The 23575-nt window shown below is 38.3% G+C and overlaps 1 protein-coding gene across 1 annotated transcript in view; it reads right to left on the reverse strand.

Moving 5' to 3' along the window:
* Positions 1-105: 105 nt before the first annotated feature.
* Positions 106-23575, reverse strand: part of LOC128613372 (prolyl hydroxylase EGLN3-like) — a 29801-nt gene continuing 6331 nt past the window's right edge. Inside the window, exons 2-5 of the mRNA XM_053634078.1 lie at positions 12275-12394; positions 9857-9993; positions 9170-9237; positions 106-7898 (exon numbers count right to left, since the gene is read on the reverse strand). Coding sequence (XP_053490053.1) covers positions 7828-7898; positions 9170-9237; positions 9857-9993; positions 12275-12394 — 396 coding nt within the window. The 3' untranslated portion in view covers positions 106-7827. The remainder of the gene's footprint in view (positions 7899-9169; positions 9238-9856; positions 9994-12274; positions 12395-23575) is intronic.

Consider the following 23575-nt stretch of genomic DNA (forward strand, 5'->3'; position numbering starts at 1 on the left):
AGTAAGGAAAGTCACTTTTTTTTATTCAAATTTTCTGGAACATACTGTATGTACACAAAATGGCATCAAACTTTTTTACAAATACATAAGCACACAATGCACATGTAGGATGCAAGGTTTCACAGGTTTACTTTGTCACATACAGTTATACAGGGTACGGTGCATAGTGAAATGCTAAGTGCTGGACACAGACTGTGCAAGTAAATAAATAAATACAACAAGAACAGTAAAGAAAGAAAATGCAATGAGAACATCATAAACATTGTTGCAAATTGTCACTGTCACATGATTTCATCACAATGAAACTGGGCTCCTGAGTGGCACAGCAGGAAAACCTTTGGCCTTCATGAGGTCGATTCCCAACAGGAAAGTTGGAAAGTAGCATCAGCGATGACTTAGAAGTTTGTATCTAAGATGATGAGAGGCACAATCAGAGAAAAAGGACAGTCTTTTCTGAGCCAAAGTCTGGAAAAAGACCAAGTGATTTTATTTTATTTTTGTTGTTCTAATCTTCAACTGTCCAGTTTGGGTGAGGTTGTTCCCATGACAACCTCAGTGTTCTCCTGTTCTTAGCTGACAGGCGTGGAACCTGATGTGTTGTGCTGCTGGTGTAGCCCATCCACTGTAAGGTTTTCTGCTCACCACGGTTGTAACGAGCGCTTGTATGAATTACTATACCCTTCCTGGCAGCGCAAACCAACCTGGCCCTTTTCCTCTCCTATCAACGCGGCCTTTCCACCCACAGAACTCACTCACTGTTTTTTTTTTTTTTTTTTTTTGTCTTTTGCACCATTGTGTGTAAATTATTAACTTTCCCTTTTTAGTAGATTTTCTCAAAATCTACAAATAAATGTTTTGAATCTGCTCACCTCTACGAGATCTTCATAGTTTTTGTAGAATATCAGTACTAGGGCTGTACAATGTATGAAAACTTTGGTACTTTTTTCAATTCTTAACCATAAAGAAGATGGTTTGATTCCAGAAGTGTCAATACTTTCAATTCTATATTTCAAGATGTCATTTTCCCTTGGCACATCACATTCCACATTACTGCTAATGAAGAGTGTGCAGCGACACAAACCATACACACAGTATAAAGTAATGACAGATTAATCCACCTGCTTTCCTCTCAAAATTCTGGTATCGTGATAACCCTAGTCAATATTCGTGCATCATTTTCAGCTCAGCACATACTGCCTGTCACAGCGTGACCCCTGTTTGGCAACGTGAGGTCCCTTTTTAGCAATCACTAGTCCCAAATTTGCCACACTTTATTTCAGTCTATTGAAGAGAGAGGCTGGTGTTACAAATTACAGAATATATAAAAGCCAAAATGAATAAGTGGGTAGAGTGTATGCTACAGATACAAAAGCAAAAAGAAAATGAGACCACAGTAACCTCAATGCCTGTGTAACATTCTAGGACTAAAATGGAACTCAAATCCTCAAAAAGTTATTTTTTGTCATATGTAATTTTGTATATTTCACAGTGAAATATTTAGTGGTCAGTATTTATAATTTTATATTGTCCCCTGCGATGGGTTGGCACCCCGTCCAGGTTGTCCCCCACCTCGTGCCCTGAGTCCCCTGAGATAGGCTGCAGGCTCCCCGCAACCCTCTAATGGTACAGAAAATGGATGCATGGATGGATGGATGTTGTTCCATCAGTTCAATCATTTTTCTTGAAAATAAAACATGCTAACTTATTTTTTATTATTTGCTTTATCACCAAAAATAAGTTAATATTATTGTGTGAGTGTTGGCAAATGAAAAGGCGGTACTTAAAATCTCTGACTTCCGTTGAGTCAATAGAAAACTCAGATGAATTTGAATGAATTAAGAAAAATCACAATTTATTGCATATATTTCAATATTCAGTCATATGAATACATGCTTCATAATGACCTTCATAATTAAAATTAAATCACAAATCAAATTTCATCTGATAACCATCCAAATACACTTCACACATGATGAAGACCTGCCTGGAGGGAAAGTACTTACAGCATTAAGGTGACCAGCTCAGACCTACAACCTCAACATTGACTTTAGGTTTAAAAAACAAAAAAACAAACAAACAAACAAACAACAACAACAAAAAAAACACCGTTTGCACAGCATTGTGTATGTATAATCAACTACTATAACTATAACAAGGATAACCATAAGGCTCTACAACTGTATATGTGACGTGGAAATCATTTTATTAATTATTTTTCAGCAGTGTAAATAATTACCAGTGGACACGGTAAAAACTGCATACTGCCTTACAATTTACTGCTAGTACAGGCCAAGAAAAAATAAGTAAAGAAATAAAACATTAAAAACTGGACAGATTATTTTTTCTACTAACTAAATGACATAAATACATCACATGAATGTTTTAGCAAAAATCTGAAGGAAAGTATTATATTAAAAATATAATTTTGTTGAAAATGCAGTTCTCTAATCAAATCAAAACACTATATGGTAAAAAATTAATGTACTTCATATATACATTTTTTATATATGGGTGAGTCAAAGGAAAACCTTAAAAAGTGCAACATAAATTAGAGAAACAGAGTGTACACAGCTGTACTTTACATGAGTCATCAACAATCATTCACAGGCCACAGCAAGGACATAGAAAAATTATACACATTTTGTGACAATAATGCAAAAAAAAAAAAAAAAAAAAAAAGGGTTTTCATTCGACTCCCTTTCATTTAATAAAATAAAAACATATTTAACTGTGGGTGTAGTAGGGTACTGTGTCGGTAGTGGGGGACCATGACAATGGCCATTCTTTATAAATGTACACTCACCGTGAACTTTATTAGGAACACCTGCACATTCATGCAGTTATCTAACTAGCCAATCATGTGGCAGCATCACAAAGCAAAAAAAAGAAATAAATAAAATAAATAAAATCATGCAGATGCAGGTCAAGAGCTTCAGTTAATGTTCACGTCAAACATCAGAATGGGGATGGCATGGCTCCAGATGGGCTGGTTTCAGTATTTCTATAACTGCTGCTCTCCTAGGGTTTTCAAACACACGCTCACGCGCTCACGCGCTCACACGCGCGCTCACACGCGCGCTCACACGCGCGCTCACACGCTCTCACACGCGCGCTCACACGCTCTCACACGCGCGCTCACACGCGCTCACACACACACACTCACACACACTCACACACACACTCACACACACTCACACACACACACACACACACACACACACACACACTCACACTCTCACTCACACTCTCACTCACACACACACTCACACACACACTCACACACACTCACACACACTCTCACACACACACTCACACTCACACACTCACACACACTCACACTCACTCACTCACACACACACACACTCACACACACACACACTCACACACACACACTCACACACACACCTCACACACACACACACACACCTCACACACACACACACACACACACACACACACACTCACACACACTCACACACACTCACACACACTCACACACACTCACACACACTCACACACACTCACACACACACAGCAGTTTCTAGAGTTTATACAAAATGGTGCAAAAAAAAAAAACATCCTGTGAGGGGAGGGTCTGCAGACTGAAACATGTCATTGATGTGAGGCATCAGAGGGGAAGGACCAGACTGGTCTGAGCTGACAGGAAGTCTATAGTAATTCAAATAAGCAAGCTTTACATCCATGGTGAGCAGAAAATTCAATTCAATTCTATTCTATAGCGCTTTTAGCAATTGACATTGTCACAAAGCAGCATTACAGAAATATATCAATTCTAAATATATATTTTAAATTTATCAATTGTTCCCTAGGAGAAAATCCCCCAAGAAAAGCATCCTACAATGCACAACACATCAAACCTTGAGGTGGATGAGCTACAACAGCAGAAGACCACATTGGGTTCCACTCCTATCAGACAAGAACAAGGATCTGAGGCTCTCATGGGCACAGACTCATCAAAACTGGACAGTTGAAGACTGGAAAAAGACCAGATTAGTTTTCTAATCTTCAGCTGTCCAGTTTGAGCAAGTCTGTGTCCATGAGAGCCTCAGATTCCTCAGACTTGATGTGGTCTTCTGCTGTTGTAGCCCATCCAGCGCAAGGTCGATATATTGTGCATGCCGAGATGCTTTTATGCTCACCACAGTTGTAAAGAGTGATTATTTTAGCTACTATATCCTTCCTGGCAGCTCGAACCAATCTGGTTATTTTCCTCTGATCTCTCTTATCAAGCCGTTTCCACCCACAGAACTGTCGCTCATCCAATGTTTTTTGCACCATTCTATGTAAACGCTAGAAACTGTTGTTTGAGAAAATCCCAGGAGTTCAGCAGTTTCTGAAATACTTAAACCAGCCCATCTGGAACCAACAATCCACAACCAAGTAAATTAGCTGAAGCTCTTGGCCTGTATCTGCATGACTTTATGCATTGGGCTGCTGCTACATGATTGAATGATTGGATAACTGCATAAATGAGCTGGGTGTTAATATGAAACTGGATGGTGATTATCAGAAAGAAAAGGACAAATTATTGGCCTGCATCAAGCAAAGAAAACAACTAAGGAGGTTGTTGAACTCCCTGGAATTAGGTAAAGAATTGTCCAACGCATTATTAAAGCCTGGAAGGAGAGTTGTGAAGTGTCAACTTTGCAGAAGAAATGTGGTCAGGAAAAAATCTTGAATGATGTTGATTGGAGATCTTTAAAACGCTTGGTGAAGTCACATCGTAAAAAAAAAAAATTAAACAGCAGAACTCATGGCTATGATTAACAGTGAAAGTAAGGCAATTGGGACTAAAAACCTGTGTGGCCACAAGAAAGCCACTTGTTAGTGAGGCTAATCGGGGAAAAAAAGACTTCCATTTGCTAGGGAGCATAAAGATTGAACTGTGAGCGATGGAAAAAGGTCATGTGGTCTGATTAGTCCAGATTTACCCTGTTCCAAAGTGATGGGTGCGTCAGGGTAAGAAGGGAAGCACATGAAGCGATGCACCACCATGCCTACTGTACAAGCCTCTGGAGGCAGTGTTATGATCGGGGGTTGGTCAGGTCTGGGCTAAGCAACACTATGCAGCAATAAAATGAAGACAGCTGAGTACCTGAATGTACCAGGTTATCCCATCAATGGATTTTTTTCCTGATGGCACAGGCATATTCCAGGATGATTGTGCCAAGATTCATCAAGCTCAACTGTACTTAAATTGAGTGGTTCAGGGAGCAGGCGGACTCATTTTCACACATGATTTGGCCACCACAGAGTCCTGACTTTAACCCCACTGAAAGTCTCTGGGATGTGCTGGACAATACTTTACGGAAAGGTTTGATGCTCCCGTCCTCAACACAAGATCTCGGCCAAAAATGAATGCAACTCTGGATGGAAATAAATGTTGCGACGTTGCACAAGATTGCTGAAACAATGCCATGACGAATGCATGCCGTACCAACAGGGGCACAACAACATCAAATGCAAAGCAGGGACTACTACTTTCATATTGTACCCTAGTGGTTTTAATTGGCAGCATGTAGTTCAGAATTAGGACAAACATTAAGAGAAAATACTCAGGACATTTCAATGTTATCGTTAATATCTCCTTTTCATCATTCTTTATAACTACATAATTATCTGCAGCCTGCCTTGTACTGTGGCTTGTCAGAAATCCCAATACTGACCTGACTCTCTCCCTCTCGTGTGCAACACGACGCGTACGGTAATACTGAGCCTTTTTTAAGTATTGTTCTCCGAATACAGTGATTATTGTGCTCATTAACACAAATTATGCAATAATTTCTGATACATTTCATTTATAACAAACTCAATACAACAACGTCCTCTAACTCTACAGAGGTGTTTGGTCAGTGGTCACTCTTTTCCCTATAATCTGCTGGTTATTTCTATACTGCAGCAGCACAGTATTGTGATTGATAGGTCTAAATCTCATTAGTCTTTGACACAACAAGCTTTTCAGACAAATAATTCCACTCTTTTTTTTTTTTTGTACACTTTAACAAACATATAGCTCATTCTGATTGGTGGTTTTCACACCCTATGAGGTTGCTGTATAACTGCACATTCCCTTTGGTGCTTGTTTGAAGAGCCCTCCCTTCTTTTTACATGCTCATGAAAACAATGAAGGATCATCCCAGGTTGTGCACTTTTTCATTGTATAAATCTAAAACAGTGGTGGTGGTAGTTTATAAACTGCATTGTGTTGCGTAATTTATAAAGGGCCTAAAAAATTTATAATTTAAATAACACAATTTTTTTTTAACAAACGACAGCAAAGCTTCTGTTTGACATTTTAAAGTCATTTTAAAAACTGCTACATTATTTCTTTTACACTGCCTCCATGTAGTCGACAGATTTGTATTACCAATTTACAGCATTAGAATTAATCAAGAAAAAAATGGGTGATTATTATAACAATGTATAAAATTTGGATGCGTTTGGTAGGTTTTGATTAAAAACAAAACCCTGTAGAAATTGCTGCATATCCCCTAAATGCTGTTAAATACCAGCCCCAATTTGTTCATGTTTTAAACATGTATACTAAGTTGTCCATTTACAGAAAACCTTTCAGGACAATTTATACTATATTAATAATACTAATAAACACACACACACAAATATTCTCAAAAGTTTTGTACATTTTGTCTGGTTTTCCTGTTCTTAGAATTAATATGAATTAGACAAAAATTTATCTCAATGTATTTGAACACCCAAGTGGCTTCTTTTATTTAAGCTATGAATGACCAGTGTGCATTGTGTAGATCTTCTGCAGATGCTAAGAATTTTACAAGTAAAAAGATGTGGAATTGATCTCAATCTGGCTGCTGTACTAACCCATGCTTTCTTTTATTCTTGTTTTTTTTAATAGGGGCCTTGTTTAAGCAATACAGTTTTAATTATGGGAAATCTCTGCATATCGCTATATTGCTATATATGCTACATTATGCTAAATGCAGTATATGAGGACCCGCTGTTGTGCAAGGACGTGCCTGATCTGTGCTTCAGGGAGATCCATTTCCCCTCTGCATTATTATTAAATCATTGGGCTGAATGTTTTAGCTTGTTTTTCTATAAACCATGATATGTTCACATTTCAATAATATGTTTGACGAGGTCCTGTACAAATTAAAGAATTTTGGTACATCTGTATTTCACATGTTGCTAATGACTACAAGGTGATGCCACAATTATCATTCAACTTAAAATGGCCTTGTTTTTTTAAATAAAATAAAAAAAACTGAATTCAGAGCTGTAAACTGAGATGATAACACAATGTCTGGGATAACAGACATTCATTTTGACATTCATATTGTTCATCATTGGCAACGACATTACAACATATGCTATCACCAGACAATGGGTGTGAAAAGAATTCCAAGATCTTTCACATAACCTGGATCGGACAAGCATAGGTTTGCAGCAGTCACAAAATCACAGCTAAATAAACAATGCAACTGTAACTGTTGTATACTCATGTATACTTCGGATGTTCAGCACATTGTATCATGTTTATTTTTGGCTGTCTGAGAATTTATTATATTTACAAATGAATTCTCGTTTCCTGATTGCAGCACAAACACACTTGCTTAATTTAAGCACTTTTTTATATGTTGCTACACATGCAGTGGTGGATTATTGCATGCCTGCTCATTTAGCACAGCATTAGCACAATTAAGACGGAGCACAGTCATTTCTCTCCTTCCTTGGCATGGTATTCATGTCTTCATGCAGCAGGTAAAAAAACATTCTGAGGGTTAACACCTATTCCATATCATCTTTTCCTCATCCATTGAGCAGGTTTGTTCAACTCTTTTTCATTAAGCTTGGCTCAGCCGACCGGTTCAGCTCCACTTTTCCCCCTTTTTCTACAGCACCTTAAAGAGTCAGATTCATTGTGATTAACCTTTTTCTATCTGTCTAAATAAGGGCTACCTTAATGGCAGAAACGTGACGTGTCAGGCCAGGAGAAAGTACGGAAGCCATAAGCGGCCATGCATTATAATTAATATATCTATATATCTATATATCTAGATATATCTATCTATCTATCTATCTATCTATCTATCTATTTTTTTTTGCTGTTTTCTCGTGATCTCGACAAAACAAAAGATGTATTCTCACGATTAAATTTTATTGTGAGAAAATCTTGCGCTTTGTGAATGGGACTGGTGTTACATGCACGTTGGCATCTTCTCCATCATAAATGTAATAATTGCCCGCTGTAGAGATGGACTTTATCTCCACATTAAGAGAGAGGGATGTGTCCCCTTCTCGAGTGTCAGACGCTAATGGAAGTCGTGAATCCTGCAGTGGTGACGTATTTTTGTAGGCCACCCCAGAAGTTAGCGTCACCCTGGTTCACCTTGACAAAAAGCCAATAGGATTTTTCCATTGTCTTTTGGATTATTGCAGAAAATAAACTCTGTGAGCAACAAAAGTGTATGATTCTTACACGTTTCGTTCATTAAGATAAGATTCATAAGATCTTAAAGCCTATACACTCACTAGAAGTAAAAAGCTAATGTTAGGCTATAAACGAACTACACCACGGTCGCATGACTTCAACGTCACCACCGCTACGCTTCCGATAACGCTTTCAATCTTTATTTAAAAAAAACAAAAAAACAATACATTTGGAAAATACTATAAATTGATAAATCTACAAGTTGGAAAGTTTGAGTTGCAAGAGTGCGAGTATAAACACAACGAGGCTGTAATAGAAGAGTTTTCCTGTTCAGGGTGATGATGTTTAATGTCCCTGACAACCTCTGTAGTCTTTAACCACTTGTTAGCAACCGTCTTTTTCAAGACACAAAAAAGAGTGGGGTATTACTGATGTATTTTATAGCGTAGTATAAAACGTGAACATATATTAAGCTTGTGTTAACCACGGAGCTTATTTCAGGCATTTAACCAAAAAAACCATTCAAAAACCCCACTGATTCAGGATGAAGGATGTCAGTACACAGGAAAATTAAGTCGAGATAACGAGAAAACAACAGGAAAAAAAAAAAGTAATTGTGCATGGTCGCTTAGGGCTTCCGTAAGAAAGAACACTATTTTAGAAATATAGATCATGAACAGATTAACCATTAGTCCTGGGTCATATTTCTCATTTCTGTGTGAGAGAGTGCATGAGTCTCACCAGTTAGGTATTTCTCTTTAGCCCGAGCTCGCTCGTCTGCGTCAAAATACCACACAGTAATAGCATACCTGCACAGAAATTTGACCACATCAGCATCTTCATGCAGCACAAAATCTGTATTGTTTACTACAGTGTTTCTCAACCACGGCTCCCCAGACCCCCCTTGGTCTGTAGCATAATTACAGGGGGTCACTAACATAGCTTAGCTTGCTCGTTCTGGCATGAACTATGTTCACCGTGTCGTTATTAGCAAAAGCGTTAATTGCACTATAGCCAACATAGATGGGTTAAATACATAAATTATCATTCAGATTGATTTTCAAAATACGTGTAATGTTAGCAATAAAACATGTGAACATTTTACTGTTCACCCCCAAAGGTCACTGTTAATGTTAAATCAAAGTGAATAGCAGGCAGTACATCAAATCTAACATTGAACTGAAAATGTGTTAAATTTGACACGTTGTGCTCCATGAAAACGTGTAGTGTAGATGACTTATATATACACTGTATATTATACATTATAATTCTAAATTAATATAATATACATATTGTGTCAGAGTATGCTAGGGGTCCAAGGCTGAAAAAAGTTTGAGAACCACTGGTTTACTACATATGTTCGGACACTAAGATTAAGATACTTAATGTAGAGTAAGTGCCATACTAGCAGCTTCCATGGTAACTGACCGAGTGGCGTACGCAGGCTGGACCTCATGTGGGTTCCGTCTGTCTGACCAAAAAAACAGCAGTCTGTCAAATAGGGGCTCAATGTCAGCAAACTGGGTTTTGCCATCTGGAAAGATCCGTAATATACCACCATGTTCCTGGGAAGAAAGACGAATTAAGGGGAATTATGCAGTGGCATCTGAAACACAAAAATAAATGCAAGTCCAAACTTAGCAAATGAAGCACACTAGTGGTCAGCGGATATAAAGTATTAACATAAAGCTAAAAACCTCAATTGATGATAAATACTGCACTGCATGTGGCTGAGAGTGGAGTGAAGGTGCACCAGACAGCCATTTCAAGAGTTCTGCATAATTCAGGACTGTATGGGAGGCGTGGCTAGAAGGAAACTATTGCTCAAGAAGAGCCATCTGAAACAACGAGAGTGACCCAGTAAAGACTACTACTACTACTACTACTACTACTCCTACTCCCCACTGGGAGTCTATGGTAGCCCTATGAACCAAAAGTAAGAAAATGATTAAATTTGGCACACTCATACATATGACCATGAATAGCATCTGTACCAATTATGAGCCTTCTATGACCAACTCATAGAAGCGCACCACTAGTTCAAAAATTCACTTTTAAAATGGTTATAATTATTGAACACTTTGCCCTAGTGAAAAGAAATTTAGTTCATCAGATTACTCTCCTCATGTTGATCATATCTCCTCAACTGATATCTTACATTAAGACTCCACCCATTACAGAAGTCACCATTTTGAAATGTACAGTATTTAGTTTTTTCACTTCTCCTCATACAAATTTTCCAATTCTATTTTTAAAAAATGTCAGATCTGCACAAAAGTGACTAGACAGAATTTTGATATTCATATTTGTTCAGAAGTTATGATCCAGTATCTGTTAACATTCTAACTAGTGCTTTTCTGTGCTCATGCTCACCTTGGATACTCTCCTTAACATCAAAACAAAGCTACATTCTCTGTGTGGCGCACTGTGATGCACAATAAGCTTTAGTTTAAAAGACTATGGGATCGATTTCCACGGGGTGCAAGTTCTTAAAAGTGTCCAAACTTTTGTCATTCGGTTCCTTTCTTTTGCCACTCAGCATTGCACTGACCTTTCAACCTTTTGGCATACAAATAAATGCCCCTGTTTTGTTCATTTCCTGTTCAATCATATTCTCAGCTGTGCTTCTGAACCTATCTTTTATTCGTTCATGTACATTCTATTTCTCCTCTTTGTGTTCTTCAGGCTCCGCATTGCATTTTGGTGCCTTTTGTGCTTGGCCCCTTTAATCGCTGCTTGCAGCTATATTTATTATTATTATTATTATTATTATTATTATTATATTACTATCATCATCATCATCATCATTATCATTATTATTATTATTATTATTATTATGTCCAAACACAAAGTGCTTCTATGTCTATTGTAATTGTTTGGACTTACATAGGGGCCAAGCATCAGGTGAAACCCTACTGTTTTCGTTAAGACATTTCTTCTTATTTTTCTCATTAAAACACATACAGAACACATATATTAAGAGGGATTTGCAAGAAACTTGAAAGGCTGGAATCCCTTAAGTGCTAATGCGGGATGCTAAACTGATATGGGTTTCTCGTGTTCACTTCAGCAAAAAAAGAATAGGAGAACTGCATGCATGTGCTGTTAGCCAGATTACTTCAGATTGACCTTGTGGTTAAGTCCAGACTTTACTTCTCTAATGTCATACCAACAATTTTTGTAAACCAAAACTAACTGACATCACAGCTTTCCATGAACGTGAATCTGAAGAACATTCTTTGTTATGCTCAGTATGCTCTGTCCAGTAAACCTGACAGTTACTTGTGACATTCAGAGCATCTATGCTGCTCCTTGCAATATCCAGGTGATATTTACTATACCTGTGGGGTTAGAAAGGGTGAAATAGTGATGTAACTGCAGCTCTATAACACTCCAGGGATCCCGGTCATTCAACACGAGCAGTGATTAGCCAGAAAGGTTCCAAGGAATGATGTATGACAACAGAATTTTTAGCAAATACGTCATTGATCATGGCTTTGTTGGACTTTTTTGCCTTGCATGTGTACATGCACAAATATGTAGTTATTCAGGTGATATTCACCATTCATGGCACTTATTCGGTGTTCACAGGACCATAGATACATAAAGAACTACTGTTATATGATGTATATTAAGAGAGGGTTGTGTATATGTTAGATAAATATTTAATTACCAAAATCTTCAAAACAGAGAAATGCAGAAAAAAGCTACCAAAAACATATCCCCAATCTATGTCATATTATGCCCGTCATACATGTGACACCATGTAGATCTAAACTTTGGGAGACACTATACCTTAATGCCATTATTAATTTGGGATTTGCATTGTCTAGTGATTTTACATACCTTAGCATTCCAGTCTTTATTTAAATAATAAATGCATGTAACACATCTCCCGTCACCATTAGGGTTGTCCACATGCCGCACATATCCAGTGCCCTTGCCAGGGTAACAAGCTACCATTGCCTGAAAGGAAAAAGACAAAAAGTCAGAATGCTTATCATGTACAGTATTGCAAAAAGGTATTTGCCTCTTTCCTGATTTGTTCCATTTGTGCACATTTGTCACATTTATTTGTTTCAGATCTTCAAACTCAATTTAATACAAGACCAAGACAACACTAGTAAACACAAAACACATTTTTAAAAGCTCATTTTATTTATTGGAGGAAAAAGGCTATCCAATACCAAACAGCCCTGTAGGAAAAAGTAACTGCCGCCTTAGTTTTTTGAATTGATATTTGGGTTTAATAAGATTAACAAACCTGGGCCTTATTACTGCCAGCCCTGTTGAATAAAAAACATCACTTAAAAAGAACATTTCCAACCAAGCGAAGTAGGTGAAAACAGTGAACACAGCACACTATGCCAATATCAAAAGATTCTGTGGAAGAGATGAGAAGGAAAGGTATTAAAATATGTATCATTCTGGGACTCCAGTGAACCACAGTGAGAGACACCATCTCCAAATGGAGAAAACTCGAAACAGTGATGAATCTTCCCAGAGGTGGTCAACCTACCAAAATTCCTCTAAGAGCTCATCAATGACTTATCCAGGAAGTGAAAAAAGAAGAAGAACAGAACCCATAGAAGCCTCCCTGCCTCCCTTTAGTTATGGGGGACACTGTTTAGAGCCCTACGGACAGGTCAAATGGGAGGCACTCTAGTGTCTGCTAGGAGCCTGTGGGTGTGTCTCTTACTGCCTTGGTCTTGCACAGGTTTGATGGAGCTCTTGCGTGTGTTGGAATGCGGGTCACAGTGCTGCATAGCCAGTCCGGCCTGGCCATTTTGTTTCCTGAATCTGAGAACTGCAATCTCCACTTAGGTGGAGACATAGTACTGTGCCTTGTGAGACCACCAGCAACGCAACACAGGTATCAAGAATAGGGATGTAGCCTAGGTTGAGCTGTCAGTCCAAACACTCCTTCATAGCTCTCAATAAAATCCCTGCACTGTTATTGTGAATGCTTTTGCATTAGGTGCTGTGTTTTGCATGTTACCATTCACTATCTATGTGACTGCACCTGTGCAAGATTGCAAACCACCCACTGCCACAATCTAAACCAATAAAAACAAGCCAAATATGACCAACATATAACTAAACAAATCAAAGAAGCTTCTTTAACAAAGTATCTGAACTTGGACAAGCCAGCGGCAATATTTTTTTGAAAAGACTCTGGTCGCAGGACTGAAATCCTAAATATTTATTTTTATCTTTTGATTAATTCTGTGGCCACTGTTCGGTCTGAGCCCTTGACTACAGTCTAGGTTAGCCTATGCATAAGTCCGGCCCCAAGTAAATGCATTATAATGTTAAATAATACGCCTTTTATGTTATTTTCAACAACCATAAAATCCTTTTTTTGAAACCCAGGCAATAATTCTTGATGTCTGTTCAGTAATCAAATTTGGATGATGCTTTGCTGAGACAAAAACATTTTAATAGTAATTAAAAAAGCAAGCATTTAAAAGCTGCACTGACGAGAATCACATGCTCCATGCCATTATAGTAAAGTACACATTTTAAACAGATTGTTTACAGAATGACATCCTTTCCAAGATTGTTCCAGCACTATTAACCATTTATAAAAATAAGTATAGTATTAAAAAAAAAACAAAAAAAAAACCTACAAATAATGGAATAGCTTAAAAAATACTTTTATAACATGCATAATTTGATCAAGTAACAATGCTAACTACAGCTAATGAGACAGACATAGCCTCAAACTAACTAACCGTAGCCAAGTTCAATCATTATAAAAAAAAATACTGCTGTTCACCTTCACAAATCCAACTGCAAAACTAAAATACATAATTTCACACATACTACCAAAATAGTAGTGGGTGGTATGGACAACAATTTATAATCAAGAAAAGTTTGAAATGAACAATAAATAGACACACCAAAAAACTGACCAACTAAACTCAAGCTATTTTATCAAATCTTGCAAAAGAACATTTTGAATAAATAAATAAATAAATAAGCGATTTATTCTGGTCAGGGTCGCGGAGGATCCAGAGCCTACCATTGGAACGCTGGGTTTGAGGCAGGAATACACATTGGAGGGAACATTGCTCAATTACACCATGATTACGCACATTCACACCCAGGGGCAATTTATCATACCAGCATGTTTTGTGGGATCTGGGAAGAAACTGGAGAACATGGAGGAAACCTGGAGGAAACCCACAGTAACCCCTAAAAATAAAATAAGGCACTGTGGCTTAGTACGTTATCCTTGCACGTCTGGGGTTGGTGGTTCGAGTCCTGCCACGGTAGTTTGCATGTTCACCCCAAGCTTCGGGTGTTTCCTCTGTGTCCTCCGGTTTCCTCCCCCAGTCCAAAGACATGCACTGTAGGTTGATTGGCATTTCCAAATTGTCCATAGAATGTGTGTGTGATTGTGCCCTGTGATGGATTGGCACCCCATCCAGGGTGTTCCTGGGATAGGCTCCAGGCTCCCTGCGACCCTGTGTAGGATAATCGGTATGGAAAATTGATGGATGGTACTGCGCATCTTTAAAAGTGATTATAGCTATGAACAAATTATTAGCTATTGAATTTGAGAATTAACAAATGCTAATTGTTTAAAAATGATGATTACCATTGTGTGTATACACTAATAGTAGTAAACAAATCAGTTTAAATTTAACAAATTATTATTTGCTTTTACTATGAACAACTTTGCAGACTGAGTTTACTATGAAACAATTGCAAACCTGGATAGTAAGAAAAGTTTATAAATGACACAATAATGTGTGCATGCTATTACAATGTACATGTTTTCCTATACCCTTACAGTATATTTCTTCAAGTTACCCATTATAAGATGGGCTAATTGTGGCCATTACACCACCAACACTAGCCTTAACTGTTGACACAAAGCGGGTTGGGTTCATGGATTCATGCTGTTGATGCCAAATTCCAAATTCTGACCCCATTTGCATGCCTGAATAGGCAATGTTCAATATCCAATCTTTAACTGTGCAGTTTCAGTGGACCTATTACCACTGTAGCCTCTTGGCTGACAGGAGTGAACCTGATGTGGTCTTCTGCTGCTGTAGCCCAGCCACCTCAAGGTTTGATTTGGTGTGCATTCTGAGATGCTTTTCTGCTCACCATTGTTGTAAAGAGTGGATACTGGAGTTACTGTAGACTTCCCATCCGTTTGAACCAGTCTAGAAGGCCATCCTTCTCTGAACTCTCTCAAAAAGATGATGTTTTCAGCCCACAAGACTGCCACACACTGGATGTTTTTGTTCTACTCTGTGTAAACTCTAGAGACTGTTGTGCAGGAAAATCCCAGGAGATCAGCAGTTTCTGAAATACTCAAACCAGCCCATCTGGCATCAACAACCATGCCATGGAATGGTCCACCATTCTGATTTTTGATGTGAACATTTGCTGACTTTCAAGAGCATGATTATGCATTGCCACATGACTGGCTGACTGGATAATTGCATGAATGTGCAGGTGTTACTATTAGAGAGTTAGTTGCTTTAATTTTTAACGCCATGCCAGCATCAAGGGCTATATTCACGGCAGGAACAAGGTTCTAAATAAAAAATGAATTATGACTTGAGTTAGCATACAAATAAACAAACCCAATTAAATTGGAAACACTTTAAATAGTCGAAATAATCTGAAAGCATAAAATATTCCATACTGAGCAGGTTAAAAATCTATTAATTAATTAATTTGAGATAAAAATTTCTAAAATTCCTTCTGGTGTTACCTTATCAAATACCTCCTTAAAAGCCCTTACAGAATAATACTGTTGTTTGATGACTTTAAAAGCAGAAAAGTTCATTAAAATGTGCTTGAAAGTCAGAGGGTTCCTACATGACCGACAAATTGATGCATCTTCACCCATTAATTAAAAAATTGTGTATACAGTGAGGGAAAAAAGTATTTGATCCCCTGCTGATTTTGTATGTTTACCCACTGACAAAGAAATGATCAGTCTATAACTTTAATGGTAGATTTATTTGAACAGTGAGAGACAGAATAACAACAAAAAAATCCAGAAAAACGCACATCAAAAATGTTATAAATTGATTTGCATTTTAATGAGGGAAATAAGTATTTGACCCCTCTGCAAAACATGACTTAGTACTTGGTTTAAAAACCCTTGTTGGCAATCACAGAGGTCAGATGTTTCTTGTAGTTGGCCACCAGGTTTGCACACATCTCAGGAGGGATTTTGTCCCACTCCTCTTTGCAGATCTTCTCCAAATCATTAAGGTTTCGAGGCTGACGTTTGGCAACTCGAACCTTCAGCTCTCTCCACAGATTTTCTATGGGATTAAGGTCTGGAGACTGGCTAGGTCACTCCAGGACCTTAATGTGCTTCTTCTTGAGCCACTCCTTTGTTGCCTTGGCCATGTGTTTTGGGTCATTGTCATGCTGGAATATCCATCCACGACCCATTTTCAATGCCCTGTCTGAGGGAAGGAGGTTTTCACCCAAGATTTGACGGTACATGGCCCCGTCCATCGTCCCTTTGATGCGGTGAAGTTGTCCTGTCCCCTTAGCAGAAAAAAAACCCCAAAGCATAATGTTTCCACCTCCATGTTTGACGGTGGGGATGGTGTTCCAGGGGTCATAGGCAGCATTCCTCCTCCTCCAAACACGGCGAGTGGAGTTGATGCCAAAGAGCTCAATTTTGGTCTCATCTGACCTCAACGCTTTCACCCAGTTGTCCTCAGAATCATTCAGATGTTCATTGGCAAACTTCAGACGGGCATGTGTATGTGTTTTCTTGAGCAGCGGACCTTGCGCGCGCTGCAGGATTTCAGTCCTTCACGGTGTAGTGTGTTACCAATTGTTTTCTTGGTGACTATGGTCCCAGCTGCCTTGAGATCATTGACAAGATCCTCCTGTGTAGTTCTGGGCTGATTCCTCACTGTTCTCATGATCAATGCAACTCCACGAGGTGAGATCTTGCATGGAGCCCCAGGCCGAGGGAGATTGACAGTTCTTTTGTGCTTCTTCCATTTGCGAATAATCGCACCAACTGTTGTCCCCTTCTCACCAAGCTGCTTGGCAATGGTCTTGTAGCCCATTCCAGACTTGTGTAGGTCTACAGTCTTGTCCCTGACATCCTTGGAGAGCTCTTTGGTCTTGGCCATGGTGGAGAGTTTGGAATATGACTGATTGATTGCTTCTGTGGACAGGTGTCTTTTATACAGGTAACAAACTGATATTAGGAGCACTCCCTTTAAGAGTGTGCTCCTAATCTCAGCTCGTTACCTGTATAAAAGACACCTGGGAGCCAGAAATCTTTCTGATTGAGAGGGGGTCAAATACTTTTTTCCCTCATTAAAATGCAAATTAATTTATAAAATTTTTGACATGCGTTTTTCTGGATTTTTTTGTTGTTATTCTGTCTCTCACTGTTCAAATACAACTACCATTAAAATTATAGACTGATCATTTCTTTGTCAGTGGGCAAACGTACAAAATCAGCAGGGGATCAAATACTTTTTTCCCTCACTGTACACAATCTGAGCCCAACAATTTTGAAAACAAAAATGTTCTGTTAATAACAGCAATAATTCCATGCAGATTGTTATCCTCATATTCATCTCATTTCACTTGCTACTTACAAGTTACAAGTTACTTATTGCTTACAATATAGGAGTTCAGGATCAGTCAGAGGTCTGATGGTGGTATAAGACACTCACTGGTTTTCATTCCAAGGGCCTTTTAGCAGCCTTGACTGCTATTACCAGAGAGCCCACACTGGCCTGGTACTCAACAAAAGAGAATGTTGTAGTTCTGTGTGTGTGTGTGTGTGTGTGTATGTGTGTATATATATATATATATATATATATATATATATATATATATATATATATATATATATATATATATATATAAAATACTAACTATTATGGGGTGATCTGTTTTGAAGGTTTCAAGGGCTGGTATGCAAGATTTAGAATCCGTACAAATGAATGAATTCTGTTGTGCATGTTCAGAGTATTGCAGGGCTAAAAGCAAAGCATGGCCTCAGCTGTAAAACAGCTTTGTCCTGGAATCCAGATGCCATGGTGCTGGTGTGTAACTGCTAGTGCAGCAGATACATGATTGGCCTCTTTTGATGTGCCCGTGTATATAGGAGTGTGACGGGGAAAGCTGCTTCTTATGTCAAACTACTTAAAGAAACTACTGAAAATATGCAATACAATATAACAATCTGCAACCAAATGAAAACAATTCAGGCAAATGCAGAAAAGTCAATAACAGTGTTTACAGGAGCAGAGACGCAGCCAAATCACCCAATAGAGCGGTGATGCAGGGACGACATCATTTTGTACCGGAACCCGGAAGTTATCATCACACCGGTTCCCTCGACAAAAACCCAATAGGATTTTCCCATCGGCTTTTGGATTATCACAAAAATAATCTCTGTGACCAACAAAAGTTTACAACACTAACATGTTTTGTCCATCAAGATCATTTTCACAAATGAACACAACGTTTATGAATTTTGAAGCCTAAATACAATCACCAGAAATAAACAGCTAACCGTACGCTATAAACGAACTACACCACGGTCACTCGACTTCACCATCACCGAGCTTCAGACTTTTCCAAACTTGATTTAAAACATTTTCTATAATATGGATTTACTCTGTGGATGAATCTTCATCCATGTTTTTGGGGTTAATTGTGCACAGCAGACCTGAACCAGTTTGTCTCCAAAGTTTTTTCCTGTTCGGCGTGATGACGTTTAATGTCCCCGACAACCTCTGTAATCCCATTCAGCAACATGTTAGTGTCATGATTTCCCCTCGCGCAAGCGCTGGAGCTCGCAGCGTGCTCTATAAGTGACATTGACTTTGTTTACTTTGTACATGTGCATTTGTTATGATTTCTGTCCTGTCTCCCCCCCTGTATTGTCATTGGTTGTTCCCTTATGTGTCATCATTAGTCTCAACTGTTTTGTGTTCGTCATTTAAACCCCTCGTGTCTCTTTATTCGATGCAAACTATTGCGTGAGTTTTCAGTGTACCAAGCTTTTGTTCATAGTTTCACGTCTCATAATTTTGATCCTGTTCTCGACCTCATTGTTTGTTGTTTAGCCTTGTTTATGCCCGTTTGCCGATCGCCTGACCTTTTGCTAACCCTAACCCTTGACCATACTATTGTCTCATGTTTTGGATTTGTCTGCCTTTCTTCAATAAAGCTCTTATCTGCACTTGCATCCGTCCTAAACTATCATTACGTGACAGTTAGCAACCGCCTTTTTTGATACACATGAAAGCTTTTAAAAAAATCATGAGTGGGTTTTTACTGGCATATTTTATGTCGTAGAATTAAATGTGAAAATATTTTGAGCTTGGGTTCACCACAGACCTTATTTCAGGCTTTTAACCAAAATCCCATTCAAAAAACCCATTGACTTTGGGATGGAACCGGAAGGGCTAAAATGATAACTCCTTTCTGGGTTTTGGAATTTAAAAAATGACGTCATCCCTGCGCCGCTCTATGGTGACTGGCTGTAAGTTTAGGAAGTGCTTGATTTGATCTGCAGCAGAGTTTTCTATGAGCGGAGGACGAACTTTAAACGTCAATATCGCAGTCGATCATGTTCATGTAATCATGGGCAGTCAAAATCGTAATTGAGATCAATATTGGATTAATTGTGCAGCCCTAACCTACCGTGAATTTAAAATGTTTATTGGATAAAAAAAGGACATAAAATGAAGCAAACACCCCCTAAAGCCTATTTAGTACAGGCCTTTTAAAATGCCACATTCCATGTCATGTGCTTTCTCTAGATAAAATAAAATACAACTACACATGTTCTTTTTTAAAAGGCATCATATACATAAGACTCTAACATAACAAGATTATTCGAGTGTACTCCTTCACCGTCTAAAGCCACACTAGAATTGTTTATTTGTCTGTTAGTGTCTAGCTTCCAGACTAGACATTATTAACCATTCTCTCCATGGCTTTACAAAGACAACTAGTCAGAGCTATAAGTCAGTAATTGTTAGGATTATTATAGTCCCTGACTGGGACACAAATTGACACAGACTCTGACATTTTGGACTAGGAAATTTTTCAGAGTAAAGTCAGGTCCGCATTATGTGTAACATGAAAAGAAAGATAAAAAACAAATAACATAAAATTAAGATAACAAAGCAGGGTTGCAGCTTGTGAACAGGCAAGACAGGCAACTGCTTGGGGCCCCAGGCTGTTAGGGGCCCCCCAAAGGCTGACAAACATTACTCCACAGCAATGTCTCAGAATGTGGCAACCACAGTGACCATGGATGACTTGCAATGACATGACAGTCGGAAAACTCCTGAAAGGGGCCCCAAGTCATTCCTGTCGACTTCTCGGCTGTAATATTTTCAGAAAACAACATTAATGAAGGAAAATGAAGAGGACTTTTCTGTCAGGAAGCGGAAAAAGAAAGAGAAAAAAAGAGAACAAGGAAAAAAGAAAGCAAGAGAGTGGTAAGTGTAAGGGTTTATTGTTCGAAAATGTTTATAATTATAGTTTGAAAATTGTACTAATGTGAACATCTGGAAATGAATACAAAAGTTTAGATTGTGTACATTTTTGGTTGGTGTCAGATTATTTATAACATAATAGTGATGAACACTGGTTGGAGGCCTTAACTGGAGGCCCCCTGAGAATTTTTGCCTAGGGCCCCGACAGACTCTAGAATCACTCCTGATAAGAAATGAATCAATGTCTCCCTGCCTGACCAGGGCCTTTCTGTGCACACACATTTGAAATGCGTGTACAGAAAGCTGCCTCATCATGTGAGTACCGAATTGCGTTCTCTTTAGCGGCTTATTACGCTTGGATGGTCAAATAAATACACACGCATCATGTCAAAATGCAGGTCTGGCCAAGTATTCATGCAAACACAGTCAGTTATGTCTTAAGTGAATGTAAACAGCTTAATAAGAATCACTGTACATGTCAAACAGTGAACTCTATTTTATTTTACATTTAATTGCTTTATTAAATTTCCTTAGTATTTCTTACTTGAATACTACTGATAGACCTGAGAAAACGTATCGTTATCATGAAATAAGACTGTAGTCATATCGCCCACCTATAAACATTAGCATTGGTGATTCCACTCTTGAATTTCACATAAAATGTAAAATATACTTTTTAAATGTAGGAAATATCATAAACCCTGCTAATAGTGATTTTTTTTTCATTTTAGGAATTCAAATGAAAAAAAGTTATAAGATCAGAGCTGTGTTCAGAAATGAGTTTGTTGTGATTGATGGACAGATTAAAAGCAGTAATAAAGCATGAAGCTTGTTGTTATGACCTAACTCTGTATTCTCGCTCTCAGCCTATATAACTGTGGCATCAAATGACTGAAATGTCAACTAGAACTGGAGGACACGCATATATATATTATATATATATATATATATATATATATATATATATATATATATATATATATATATATATATAATATTTAGTGTGATACAATAACAAAACAGGTTCATTTGTATTTTCATACACTTGTAATATAATAAAAGTTCTCTTTTTTCTTTTATTAAACCATTTTTTGATAGGAAACTAGTTCAGATGCTGATGGCAGGATATAAAAATATTAAACAGCAATGGCAAGATGTAATAGTGGTATTTTTTGTTACATTTATAACATTAAAATATTAATATTTAACAGCTCAGTGTTGAGTTTACAATTGCAATTTCAAATCTTTTAAAAATTTCATTACTTTTTGGACTCTGCCATCAAGGACTCGGACCTGAGTCCAACTCGGCCCATTTTGGACACGGACTTGATTGGTTAAGGACTTGATCTCGACTTGAACACGTCAAAGGTGGACTCGGACCCAACACTATGATCACTGCTTCTTGCCAGGAAGGTGGTATGTTTCCTGATGTCCAGAGTATATTAAAGTTTTTAAGAAGAGGAGACAGAACACCGTGGGAAAGGTGTTTTATAAACTGATAACAAATCTTGTCTGGTCCAACGGCAGTATCATTGGAACAGTTTAGAATTTAAGAGTTCTTCCATTGAGAAGACGTGGTTATATTTCAGCCTCACCCGTGTCCTCTTTCCTGCTGTTCAGAGATGGATGAGGAAAGGCTTTTATACAAACGCGAGCCAATTCAGTGGCATGTAGTAGATTTTCAACTTGGACCTTCTTTGCGCATTCCACCAGAATCTGTCCAGACCGCATCTTTTTTTGCATCTTTGACTGTGCTTGCTATTCCTCAAAATGCTTTTATAACTTGATCAGGTGATAGAGATTCCAAAATTATGAATCCCTGCCAGCTATCACATAGTAAAGAAAAAGAATACCCATTTACTGAACCAAGATCTAAATCCTGATCCAGCATCCCTCTTTTAGGGGTTTGTTTGGCAGCCATGACTATTTGTACTTTGTTTTATCACCCCTACTCCCCACCCAACAAGGCAATGCACAAACCCATGGACCTGCTGCAGATATGCACCACAGATATAGGGATGGTATACTCGAGCAATCAGGTAAAGTGTTTACATTACTTGACTGACCCTTCCAACCTCCTGTCTAAATAAAGTAGGAGCCAAAGCACTTTTGTTGAACTTGCAGTAGCCACAGTAGACCACATTCCTCAAGCACCAGGACCTCTTCCTCCTCGTTACGTCATAACTCACAGCAAATAAGTCACCCCATTTGTTGCCTCTTACGATCAGCTAGGGGGTGCTAGACATCTATTCTACCCTGGGTCCCCATGGGGTCAGGGGTTCCTATTAAAGTGACCAATGGGTGTATATCCATAAATATCCATAAATGTAAATTAAATCCAAAGGTTTGTACACAACCACATACACTCACCGTCTGCTTTAATAGGAACACCTGTAAACCTGCAACACGATGCATAAAATCATGCGGATACATGTTAAGAGATTCAGTTAATGTTCAAACATCAGAATGGGGAAAAAGTCTGATCTATGTGACTTTAACCGTGGCATGGTTGTTGGTGCCAGAGGAGTTGGTTTGAGTATTTCAGAAACTGCTGAGCTTCTGGGAATTCAAAATTTTTGTCTCAACAAAAAAACATCCTGTGAGCAGAGGGTCTGCAGGCTGAAACACCTTGTTAATGAGAGAGATCAGAGGGGAATGACCAGACTGGTCTGAG

Source organism: Ictalurus furcatus, chromosome 10, assembly GCF_023375685.1.
Source record: "Ictalurus furcatus strain D&B chromosome 10, Billie_1.0, whole genome shotgun sequence".
Classification (NCBI taxonomy): Eukaryota; Metazoa; Chordata; class Actinopteri; order Siluriformes; family Ictaluridae; genus Ictalurus; species Ictalurus furcatus.